General features: G+C 53.1%; 4 protein-coding genes across 4 annotated transcripts; 2 read left to right on the forward strand and 2 right to left on the reverse strand.

Moving 5' to 3' along the window:
- Nucleotides 1-54: 54 nt before the first annotated feature.
- On the reverse strand, nucleotides 55-4,760 carry KD926_000010 (F-box domain protein; the record flags this gene model as incomplete). The annotated part of the gene is made up of 3 exons (XM_053103923.1): nucleotides 55-982; nucleotides 1,866-4,436; nucleotides 4,579-4,760. 3 exons carry the CDS (start codon nucleotides 4,758-4,760, stop codon nucleotides 55-57), a joined length of 3,681 nt encoding a protein of 1,226 aa, XP_052952728.1.
- A 919-nt stretch (nucleotides 4,761-5,679) lies between these two features.
- Nucleotides 5,680-7,990, forward strand: KD926_000011 (putative C6 transcription factor; the record flags this gene model as incomplete). The annotated part of the gene is made up of 5 exons (XM_053103924.1): nucleotides 5,680-6,380; nucleotides 6,435-6,872; nucleotides 6,926-7,307; nucleotides 7,371-7,506; nucleotides 7,569-7,990. 5 exons carry the CDS (start codon nucleotides 5,680-5,682, stop codon nucleotides 7,988-7,990), a joined length of 2,079 nt encoding a protein of 692 aa, XP_052952729.1.
- Nucleotides 7,991-8,430: 440 nt separating this feature from the next.
- On the reverse strand, nucleotides 8,431-10,125 carry KD926_000012 (protein translocase subunit TIM50; the record flags this gene model as incomplete). The annotated part of the gene is made up of 3 exons (XM_053103925.1): nucleotides 8,431-9,021; nucleotides 9,082-9,813; nucleotides 9,889-10,125. The coding sequence occupies 3 exons, from the start codon at nucleotides 10,123-10,125 to the stop codon at nucleotides 8,431-8,433; spliced, it is 1,560 nt and encodes a 519-aa protein (XP_052952730.1).
- A 686-nt stretch (nucleotides 10,126-10,811) lies between these two features.
- Nucleotides 10,812-11,681, forward strand: KD926_000013 (uncharacterized protein; the record flags this gene model as incomplete). Its single annotated transcript, XM_053103926.1, has 1 exon — nucleotides 10,812-11,681. The coding sequence occupies one exon, from the start codon at nucleotides 10,812-10,814 to the stop codon at nucleotides 11,679-11,681; it is 870 nt and encodes a 289-aa protein (XP_052952731.1).
- Between the last annotated feature and the right edge of the window lie 429 nt (nucleotides 11,682-12,110).

The raw sequence follows: 12,110 nt of genomic DNA on the forward strand, positions 1-12,110 counted from the left end.
TAATCGATTGTGCAACTTGTCAGAACAGATAAACAGAGCCGGAGAGGACATCAATCAAAACGTCGGAACAATCTTCCCTCTCCCTATCCCACCCCGTCCACTCGCCCTCTCATACGCCTCAGCAGCCCTCTTAAGAGGATACCGTTCCAGTACGAAAACCCTCAGCTTCCCATCATCCGCAAAACGCGCCAACTCCGCCAACGCAGCACTGCTCCCCTGCACGATAAAAAATAAGGACTTGACCCCATTTCCCTTCCCGGTCCCTGTCCCCGTCCTGGCGACCTTCTCCGCATGCTCCCTGACGAAATCGTAACTCGCCGACTCCACGGAAATCAGACACCCCGAGGACGGGTTCACCAAGTCCCAGCACCCAGCTAACACGTCCCCGCCGACTGTATCGAATATGATATCGTACGTTGTGTCTGGATCTGGATCTGTGTTTGTGTTTATCCGATCCCGACCTGCACGAAGAAGATCCGTATACTCGAACGTCTCGTGGACGCCTAGATCGCGCAGGAACGACGCATTGCGCGCATTCGAGCTGCTCGCCGCCACGACATGTAGACCGGCCAGACGAGCCAGCTGGACGAGGTAGATTCCCACTCCGCCGGCGGCGCCGGTGATGAGGATGGTCTGGTTCTGGGTGTTCGTTGGCGTCTTAGCCCCATAATGAGAGTCAGACTCAAGTACAGATGCAAATGCCGATAGGGATGGCAATGGAACACCAGCATGCATAAAGAGCGCCTCGTAGGCCGTTTGCGCGCTCAACGGCACATAGGCGGCCTCCTCCCACGACAGCTTGGCAGGCTTCAACGCGATCTCGTCCGCCTTGACGAGCACGTACTCAGACGCGGACCCTCGATCGGCATGCGCCATGCCGAAAATCTCATCGCCGAGCTTGAATGGGTGGTTGTTGGAGGAGAGAACGGCTGCCAAGGCTGGCGAGGTCGTGGCCCGGGATGGCGTACTCGTGGGCGTAGGTCTCGGGCCATGTGAGGGCGTCGCGGACCACTGTGGTGGCTTTGACGCGGATGAGGATCTCGTCGGGATTGGAGGGTTGAGGGATGGGGATGTTGGTGTCGAGGGTTAGGGCTGAAGCGGGGGCTGGGTTGGTGGGGGAGTAGGGAGTAGAAGGGTCGGGGGACGGAGGGGTGGAGACGGATGGCTTGCATGTCGATTGGGTAGGAATTGTAAGTGAAGATGATAGAAGGGGTAGAGGAAATGGAGATATATGCTGACCGGTAGGTGGGGGGTTATGTTGTGTCGAGGTATAAGGGTCTGTTTACTTATGCTGGAGCACCTCATACCATAGAGATAAATGGGGGGATTCGTCATTAGATCTGACTCATCTTCACCAACGCATTGGCCAGGATGGAGCAGGGTGAAGCTTGCCTTTCGTATGGACTTGCCGACGATGGCCTAGACCTGACTACGGTGCTACGGCTTGAAACAGTGGCATCAATTGCGGCATTCAGTTCGAGTGAATTCAAACCAATCTAATACTACGATCCACATCCACATACGTCACCTGGGTATATGCAACAAAAGCAAGTTTCAAAGACAGAAGGTATGGACAAAATACACAAGAAGCATGTCTTAACTATGAAACAAAACAGACCGCTCCATCCGTCTACATCACGACACATTTAGTCCGCCTCTTGCTTCTCTCGTGGATAGTTCGATCATTCCACTCTTCGATCCGTCTTCTCCAGAGATCATTGGATGGCTCGGAGCTCAAAGAAAGAGTTGGGTCAGTGGAGGCTCGACGATTCAAGGGCACAATGTTTGCTGTTGACATCCGAAGATCCTGGGATTGCGAACGTCGGTCTATCGATCTACGTTGCCCAGGGCGTAGCCATGTATACCTCATGATCTCCGGAGACTCGTACTGGGGTTCAAAGGCCTGGAGGTTAGGCGACGAGAGAGAGAATGGATAGTTTAGATTAGGTCCCGTTGTGGGAAGGGCAGGCACAGTATCTTCCTGGCCCTCCAAATCTTCTTCGGCAGAGTGACCCGGATCTGGTTCACGCTGATCTGCTTGACGTGGGGTCGCCTGCGTCGGGTCTTGTGAGATCTCAGCCGTGGAAGCTACCTGAACATCGTCGCGACTCGGCAGTGATGAGATATGACCGGCGGTTTGCGGTCGCTGCGGGGTGCTGCCAAGCCCTTGTAATGGAGGCACCGCGGGCACATCGGGTTCCTCGACGTTCTGCGTAAAGCGGCTTCCCGAATTAGTTCTCCGGCGCATAAAACTGCTATGCCGTCGAGTTTGGTCGTCGGAATCACGCGTGTTTCTTCTCGCGCGCGAGGTGAACCTAGAACCGGTAATAGTGCCTAGTCTTTGTAAGGAGGAGAGAGTCGACGTCTCCTCTGTGGTACTTTGACGGGTTGTTTGAGATCTGTGAACCTGAGGCGACGAGGCACTAGCTCCCGTGGGAAGAAGAGTTCGCCTGAGGCTCTCCGGCAGCGGCCCGTCGGGTTCGCGGGAGTACGGGGGCGGCGGAGGGACCCAATTGTCCGCGTCGCTTTCATGAGGAACTTGGAAGATCGGAGGGACACGCCTGTCGTCGTACATCCGACGGCCTTCCTCTCGGTACCTCGCATTGTACCGTCCTCGGCTTGAGGCCGCAGCCGTAGCGGCACGGCGCAATGTGTCTTGAGACCGAGGTTGAGTATTATCATAGGGGCTATCTGGAATTGGGGGAAATTCGCCCTCTCCGGCCTCGTTCGAGGAGCCAGAAAAGTAGGAGCTATTGCGACGCAAATTCAACGGAGCGATTTGATACGTGGGAGAGGCAGCAGGATATGACTCGCGAGCAGCATGCCGTACACGAAGAGGATTGGCACGTTGCAATCGTGTCCTTCTTCGCTCTAATTCAACAGCAGTATCCATGCTAGCATTTGGTTCGTTCAGCATCTTAGGCTCGGCCTCTCCGATCTCAATGCTGAGCTCGGTCACATCTCCGTCGCTAGCGGACCGTGTAAAGTCGAAGAGAAGCACCCGTCCTCCATCTACCGGAACATCTTCCTCGCCAAAGCTCGGGGGATTAACGCCGCCGGGGGCCACCGCCACTAGCCTACGGTGGGTCGTCGCGCCGTCGAGTTGCTGTACCCAACGGGCAGCGGCGATTCCAGGCACCTCGCTGATTTTATGGCCATTGATAAGCATCTTTGGCCTCAAAATGGACTGCTGTAGCCGTGTCGAACTATCCTGTCCCGGGAAAGCCAAAGTCTCTAACTCCCGGGAATCCTCGCCATCATTCCCCGTGGCTCGTCCTGCAGCAGAGGACGCGGCGGGAGCAATGTCCAGGCGATCTGGTAGCCCATACACCCACAATCCGGCTTCCTGAAATCCCAAGGCAGCAAGCTCGCCTTGGCAATCGACCGTTGGCAGCATAGCGGGCGGGGATTCTTGCGATCCACATGGAGACATGGGGCTCACAAAATACGTCGTACCAGAGTTTGCATTGTTGGCCCCGATAGATCGAAAGGCTCCAATCTCCTTGTCAAATCCAAGGACCCAGTTACCCTCACCCTCGGCATGCATTGGGAGCAGGCATGCATGAGTATAACCCTGGATGAGTTCTGGGAAGAGTATCTGGGTTGTCCACATTCGAATTTGGGCGTCTCGTGCAGAATCGGAGTCCGGCTCCGTGTAAAACGGCACGGTGATGGTAACGAGTTCGCTATCATCATTACCACTGCAAGAACCAAGTAACATGACCCCATCAGACGAGAACGACAGCGAATCGACTCCATTGCAGCGGACGGCTCGTCGTTCCGTTGCCAAGGCCCCCTCTCCAATGGCGTACACCTCAATCCGGTCATTGTATGCGATAGCAAGTACTCCCCCCATTGGACAGAGTGCTAACGTTCGCGGTACATCATTCAACTGAAGTTCCTGGATATGTTTTGCCTCGAGAGGGGAAAGAGTATAGACGTGAACCTGGTGGCTGGAAGACACCACAGCAAGAAGGGCACCATCATCCGAGATAGCAGCATCTAACGGACGTCGTGAAGTCTTCAACTCATGTCTTACAACAGCCGGACCAGTCGCCACGTCGATGACCACGATTCGCGAGGAGCTGATGCATAGAACCAGCTGGGCATTGGGCGAGAAAGTAAACCGGAAAGCTTCACCCTGTGGGAAAGGCGTCGAGGAGCTCATAGACGTCGAGATGAGTTTGATCAATGTTTTCCGAGGTCGCAGAAAGACGTCAAATGCATTGCGCCGAATTTCCGCCTGGAAACAGCGTTTCAGGTTTGCCAGGCCGTCTGGAAGGGTCGTGACCGCGGTGGCCTTCTGCGTCAGGGCGAAAGATGGGCAGCGAGCCAGGTGATAGGCATAAAGTTGAGGCGAGTCGGAAATCCGTCGCCATTTTCGATTCAAGAGGGTTAGGGATGCAAAGATATTGGCGTCAACGCGGTAGAGGATGCTAGAGGACCGGTTAATTAATCACCGACGCGAAAGACCGGTTGCGTCCCCGCAGCGCTAATGCCGCTGGGAACTATACGAGCAAACAGGACAGGGGAAAGAAAAGAGAGAAAAAGAAAGATCGAGAGAAAGATCAGACTTACTGCTCAATGACGGTGCGAGGTAACCGGTAGAAGGGTGGTGAGCTCTGCTCATTTGTCCGTCCCTGGCCTTTCTCACGCGAGCCATTCTGTTGCGGGTCAGAGACAGCCTTGTCGGGCTGTTCATGGTCGATCCGACAGCCGTCAAGCTGCTCCGCGTAGGGCAACCGAACATCCTCCTCCATGGTCAATGATCAGCACATAGGAGTCTACATTGGTTTGGGCCAATACATTCCCAGGTTCAATGGCGCACATTCAGCAATGTTCCCAGGAGAAGACTCAGGAGCAAGAGTTTTGCAGGATTCCCTGGTTGCCTGTGGAAGAACGGAAGCGCCAACTAGCGGCGTCGGTGGCTGTGTCTGGTTGCTTCGGGTGCAACGGTGATCTTGACTGGAGTGGGTGCGCCGACTGAAACCATCGAGGGGTAAAAGTTTCTCGTGTTGTGTCGAGGCAGACGAAAGTAAGGGGTATTGGGAAAAGGCGGTCGCAAAGAGAGTCAAAGCATCCAGGCTTAGGCTTATCTTGACCAGGTCTTACCTGGAAGCAAGATTCCATTCCTCAGCGACCGCCGACGAGGACGAAGGAAGGACGCCAAGAAGGCCGACAGTCATTAGCGACTTAGCGCTGAAGGCCGAGACTATTCCCGAACGGGCTGGACACGTGGCTGACTCAGCACCCCACGTCTTGGCGGTCGGGAAGCCCTCCGTGATCGATGACTAAGTCTCGAGAATTCATCTCGTTTTCTTCTTCTTCTCCTTCTCCGCGTTCTTAACTCCAATAAGAATTTGGCCGTGGGCTGTTCCCCGGGTCCTGCAGTGTCTGACTATGCGCGTGTCTGCGCGATTGCCCTAGTAGACGGTCCCCCGTTTCAATGCTGCCCGCGTTGGTCTCTGCGCTAATCTGACCTATCGATCAACCCTCATTGATTAATGCCGAAGCTCGGCCCTTATCAACTCTCTCCACTCACTCCTCAATCTCCGTCGGTCTCGGAGAAATCCCACCGGACGCACGCGTACGCGTGAACACCTTGAATTGGCCCTCTTGCAGCTCATGAAGACGGCTTGGGGAAGACGATAACCATTGTTGAGGGGACGAAGCCTCACCATGCCACCCGCGACGGTCCAGAATGGCTCTTCATCCCAGAAACATGGGTCGCCGGGGTTCAACGCAGGCGCGCGGCCCTACAGATCGCACAAAGTCCGGGCTTGTGACTTATGTAGAAAGCGCAAGTCCCGGTGTACGGTAGACATACCCGGTCAATCATGTCTGTTGTGTCGGGTTCAAGGCGCCGATTGCCATTATCAGGAAGAACCCAGCCAGGATCCTCCGATCCCCAATGGATCCCCTTCGAAAGGGTGGACGATCGATCCGATGGCTGAAAGCCTGGCTCCCAGTCAGAAGCGCAAGCGCATTTCTGAAAGTGACTCTCCCCCGCACCCCGTTCGCGCGCTGGATGACACCGCTACTCGGCCCAGGGCCTCTTCGGCGGTGGACAGCCGGGGAAGTGAGTCCAGGCGACAGGGGGACGAGGACCCGCATAACGAATCCGTTCAGATTGTCGGTCCAGTCGTGGCCGATGACGCCCAGGTTATCGAGAAGTTTATGCCTCCAGAGACGTCGAATCAATCCGAGACACCCAAAAATCATCCGTATAATGTCTATTCAAATGACCCGAGAAAACCGATCCTTTACACCACCATCTCAAGACGGAGGAAGGGTATGCGACGGGGAATCCCGCCGGGGGAGAATCAAAAGGAGATTCTTGAACAGATTCTTGGGCCTTTCAGGCATGACTTAGTGCGACTGTACGCCTCTCGTGGTTTCCCTCGGCTATTTACCGTACTAACATGACCGTCCAGATTTCTAGACCGATTTAACGTAGCATTTCCCATATTTGACGGGGAAAGCTTCTGGGAGGCCTACAATTCAGATTCGCCAAGCGAACCACCGGCTTCTATGCTATGTCAGGTTTATTCCATGTCACTTGTCTATTGGAAACATACTCCGAAACTCGCCTGTCACCCCAAGCCGGATGTTCGATACGCAGTCAACATGACCGTGGCTGCCCTCCACGAGGAATTCTCAGCTCCAGGGCTATCTACCATCACCGCAGCACTTATTGACTTGACCGGGCGACCGATATTCTCTATGACCGGTAATGCCATCAGTTGCGGTCGGATGATTTCGCTTGCGCATTGTCTTGGGCTGAACCGTGATCCGTGTCTTTGGAAAATGTCTGAGCGGGAGAAAAACAATCGCATTCGCCTTTGGTGGGGTGTTGTAATTCATGATCGCTGGTGAAGCTAATTCAACCCATCCTTGTTTCATATCTGCTAATGCATCCTATTAGGGGAAGTTTTGGGCACGGCGTGCCTCCTCAAATTGCTAAGAATCAATACGATGTTCCTTTGCCCACTATCGATGGCTTGTTGCCGCAGGCTGGGCGCACCACCGAGCGTGTGCGAGCCGCCCACTGTCACATTGCACTCTGCCGATTGACGGAAATCCTGGGGGAGTTGTTACCCCTTGTCTATGGCCTTCAACAGCGCCAGCCCCGCGAAACATCCAAGAAGATCCGGCAAATTCGAACGGATCTCGATCTGTGGGAAGACTCTCTACCTGACTGGTTGAGAATTCCCGTGAACCCGTCGGAGGATCGCATATCCGGGACGAGTAGCTTGCACCTGGGCTTTTTGGCTGTCAAAATGCTCGTCAGCCGGGTCGAGGTCACCGTAAGTTTCATCTCTCACTTGGTTCTAAAAGTCCGCCTCGAAATCTAACACACGAGACAACAGGAGGTCAACAACGCAGAGACCGAAAACCCCGAAGCCCGTCGCTATTTCCAAACCGAATGTCGCAGGTCGGCCGAAGAAATCGTCCAATTCATCTCATCTCTCCGGAAGGAGAACTTTAAAGAATTCTGGCTTCCTTGTATGTCCTCATTTGCCTACCTTCCCCTCCCCACATCCTTCAATAATTAATCCCATATACAGACAGCGCCTTCCACCTCACATCAACAGCCACCCTGCTTGTCCGCAGCGCTCTCGAGACCACCGACGGCGAAGTCGCCCGTTCCTGTCTCGCGAACGTCGAAACCCTGCGGACGATCCTGCGCCGTGTCCGCGAGGAAGAAGACTGGGACGTAGCCGACATGTGTCTCGACCACTGCGAGCACATCCTCAACCGACTCCCCGGGAACGGCAGCCCTGCTGACTCCAGCTTCAATGGCATCGGACAGCCCGATAACCGACTGGTCAACCCGGCGGCGATCTCGCTGCCCGAGACGCAGACGAATAACGATATTGTTGACGACATGATGTCTATCTCCGGGACGTTCGGCACCATGGATGGGTTCCCGTTCGATATGACGGGAATTTGGGATGTTTCCGTTTTTCAGGATGTAAACTTAGGGTGATCCATATATGCCCACCGTCTTTTTAGAACTGAACTGGCAAATTTAGCGCTAAGGGAAGGGAGACTTTGCTGGAACATATACCCATTGTAAATACTGCTTCTACAATTCAACATTCAGCTCACTGGTTTGATTCTTCAGGGAATTCCTGGTATGATGCATTAAATACACCACGGCAAACACACTGATCAACAACTTACAATAGAAATTCAACCGGCCCATTTGCAGACATTAAACTATATTTCAATTTATACAAAACCGACGAAGAACCAAATAATGCTATTTTACAGTCACCCATGATGCTCAAGAGCCAAAGAACCCTTCTAATCGTAACCCCACCACTGGGAAAAAAGATAACAAAGACGCATGATGATGAATAGGAAGAAAAAGAGGAGAGGGAGGCGGGGGTTCTATAAGCGTCGTAAATCCTTTCAAAAACGAATTTACTCCTTCTTACCACCGGCACCGAACATGCCAGTGAAGGAGCCCTTCATTGCGTCCATCTGCTCCTGTCGGGCCTTCTCTTCCTCAGCGGCCATCTCGGCCAGCCACTTCTCGCCGTTCTCGCGGATCTCGCTCTCGATCATCTGGTAGTTTTTCTGGCCGCGCTCACGGATCTGGTCCCAAAGCATCTTACCCTGGGCGAGACCCTCGGAGGGAGACTGCTCACCGTCAAGGGTGCGGTTGGACTTCAGTCCGAGGGCAGAGGCCAGGTTACCCATTCCGACCTTAGGCTTCTTCTTCTGCTCCTCGGCGAGTTCCTTCTCAAATCGCTCACGCATGGCCTTCTCACGCTTGGCAAACTCGATTGGGATGGAGGTGCCGTCGAAGGATTTCATGACGGGGCGGACGTCTTCGACGCCCATACCGGCAAGGTACTCGAGGAAGGGGATCAGGGCAACCAAGGTCTTATCCTTGGGGTCACCGTGCCACTTGTCAAGAACGATGGCGTTTTCGGGCTGCAGACGAGCGTGCTCCTCCTTGGTATCGAGCAGGATCACCTTAGACAAGTCACGGTTCAGGTAGGAAAGATCCTGTTTAATCGTCGTCGTTAGTCATCAGGATCGCATCATTTGAGTATCGGAACCACATACCTTGATGTACTCGCCGTCCTTGTACCGGGTAGCTTCACGGAACAAAGGCCAACGGATGATACGGTAGGGATCAAGCTTACGCAGAACCTGGTCTGCCATCATGCTGGGCACGCTGGTGAAGAGGACAAGCTCGTAGTACTGGTTGAGGTAGCGGAGGAAATAGTCGACACCAGGTCGCTTGGCAACTCGCCATCCATGCTCACGGCTCCATTCGCTGTGCACAAGCAAGTCCTCCAGACTCAGAACCAGAGTGTAAGGCTGGCGCATCATGGGATCCTCGTCGGGAAGGAGCTTGGGGAATGCAGGATCCTTGTAGTAGCTTGTGATGTCGCCGTAACGGGCCTTGATGCGGTTGTACCAGAGTCCGAAGCCCCAGCCCGAAGGGGTCTCTGGGTGGGCTCTCTCCTCTTCTTCGGTATCCCAGTTCCGTCCCAGGTAGGCACCTCCTCCAGCACCGGCCATCAGGAAAAGGACATACATCAGGTTGGCCATGCGGGCCCTTCGGCGATCGAGCGAAGACTCGTAGCCGTTCTTGGGGATGTCGCCGTCGCGACCATCGTCTGTGTATTCTTCGGAGCGCGAGGGGTCCTCGGTGAGGTTTAGGGAAGCCTGTCCACGGCCCTTGGAGCGAGCTTCGATTTCTGCAGCAAGGGTGGAGGGAATTCCCTGCGTAAGGTCGGGGAGTGGTTTCTGGGCGGCTTCCTTCTCAGCAGGCGTTGGCTCCGATTCGGGCTGGATTAATTCGAATGGCAATCAGCTTAGACCTAACACTATCTATGTGTTAGATATGTAGAGACAGTGGCTTACAGCTTGCGATCGCTGAGATTCGGTGTTGGCTTCAGGCTCCGACCACGGTTCTTGTTGCGAAGAGTTTGCCGGCTGTTCGGGTTTGGAAGGCTTCACGGAATCGGGAATGTTATAGGGAGCCTTAGGCTTGCCAACCTTCGCATAGAATCGCGAATGGGAGACAGGAAGCGCCGAAACACGGAGTGTGGAGGCGAGGACATTGGGCCTCGTTAGAGGTAATACTGCACGGCTAAGCATGATGAACAAGAAAGGGCATTAAATTATAGACAAAAAATGTATAGATTAAGGAAACAGCGCACTCATGCTCCGCGCGACGATCAAGGGGAGTAGAGGCAGTTGGCCTTCTAGAGGACAAGGCAATGGGACAGAAACACGGTGTCAAGAGGGTCCTGGAATTCCAGACTGACTTGTCGAGGTCCGAGGAAGCAATCGATGGCGTCGAGCGGAAAAGTTGCGGCTGCTGCGCTACGGCGGCCCGGAAGAACCCCGTGCGTCATTCCCGACCCGCCCGCCTTTTAAAATCTTTCGCCTTCCGCCGTTTTCTTCTTCTCCTTTCTTCTTCTTTTTTTTCTCCAATTATGAAAGTTGAACACCCAGACGGTAAATTTGACTCAGCAAACCTTTCGATGTTTGCTGGGTTGTATTAACTGGGGAGACCAATATCCTGTCCCCAAGAGCTGCAGCGAATAAATTTGTGCGACTGCAGCCCCGTTGATGGGAAACAAATCCATATCTTCTGCTAAATGGTGGTTTGATGTCACTGCCTGATTGCATCTGTATCAGCATGTTAATTCACGAGTTCGGTTAGAATGGGATGAACGCAAGAAATTTGGTTTTTTCACACATATTCTGATAGAATTTTGCCGTGTATTATTTTTTCTCCTTCATTTTTGCGCTAGACTTCTCCCTACATGAAACCCAGCATGGTTTCTGACAGTCTTTCCAACGCCTTGGAGAAGGTTCATCTTGATCAAGATGACTCCAAGAAAGTGAAACAAAATCGCAAGGCTCGACGCTTTCAATTTCAGGGTCCGTTTCGGTTCTTCGACCTTCCCTCAGAGATACGGCTGCGAATCTACTCCTTCGTCCTCTTTACACCGCGTCGCAGAAAAGCACTGCGAGCAAATGGCAGTGTAGGCGCCTCGTCGAAAAATCCTCCTCGGTCGCCAATGTCCGATCGTATCAATCTGTATCTGGCATCGCGCCGTATGCACAACGAAGCTACCGACTTCTTTTACTCCAGTCAGATCTTTCGGCTATTCCATATTCAAGACTATTCCACGCTGCCAACAATCAGAGCTGTCTCGCAGCGGTACCTGCCCTCCATTGCGACAGTCGAATTGATCCTGGGCTCCAGTTGGACTGCGCCGCCTGACACCTGGACGGTTAACGACGATCTCGGCCTAGAGGATATGACTCGCGTCAAGACGTTCAAAATATTTGTAGAATGCGACCCGTCGCATCCGGTGTTCGAGGGTTTCCGAATTTCCGAGGGCTTTTACACCGAGTTCGCCGGGGCGATTGTGCAGCAGTCCCTCAAACGACTACCCAACGTGGTTCACGTCGAGTTCGATGCATACCCATCTGTGCGCAAGAGCGGGGATTTGATGCAGCGATTGCTTCACGAGACGAGATCGGCGTCAAAGAAGATTGTCTGGGGCCCCGTTAGAGGGTGGACAGACTATGACGGCGAGGAGATACTCAAGAGGAACCCTATCTACGAGCGCAACTACGATGAAAAGACTTTGAACAATCCTGTCACTCAACGAAGACTTCGGATTTTGAACTCATGACCACAATGCTTTGTTTCTTTGTTATGCTTTACCATCAAGACATGATCACGATTTCTGTATAGTTTGTGGCTTTTCTTATACTCGGTTCCCTATCTAGATACTAGAGTTTTATATAGAGTCTACGGGCTATGAGCTTTTTCTTTTTCTTTTTCCTTTTTTTTATTGCTTACATATATCGCGATTACACGTCATTTCTGTTGATCTCTACATAGAACATGTGAATTGGGTTTTATACGACATCGATTGTTCCTTAGATGGTGCTGTTGGGAGATATATATCTAGAACGGTCCATTCTATACGGTAGGCTTCCGCGATCTCTCTTACCAAAAATGTATGCCAGTTTATCTAGAGTAGAATCTAGATTTAAAATGAAGAATAGAACGGAATAGTGCTTATGCCTAGTAAAAATAGATAACGTGCTCATAAGCA

The sequence above is a fragment of the Aspergillus affinis genome (assembly GCF_023601865.1).
Source record: "Aspergillus affinis strain CMG 70 chromosome Unknown NODE_100_length_134578_cov_84_604828, whole genome shotgun sequence".
Lineage (NCBI taxonomy): Eukaryota > Fungi > Ascomycota > Eurotiomycetes > Eurotiales > Aspergillaceae > Aspergillus > Aspergillus affinis.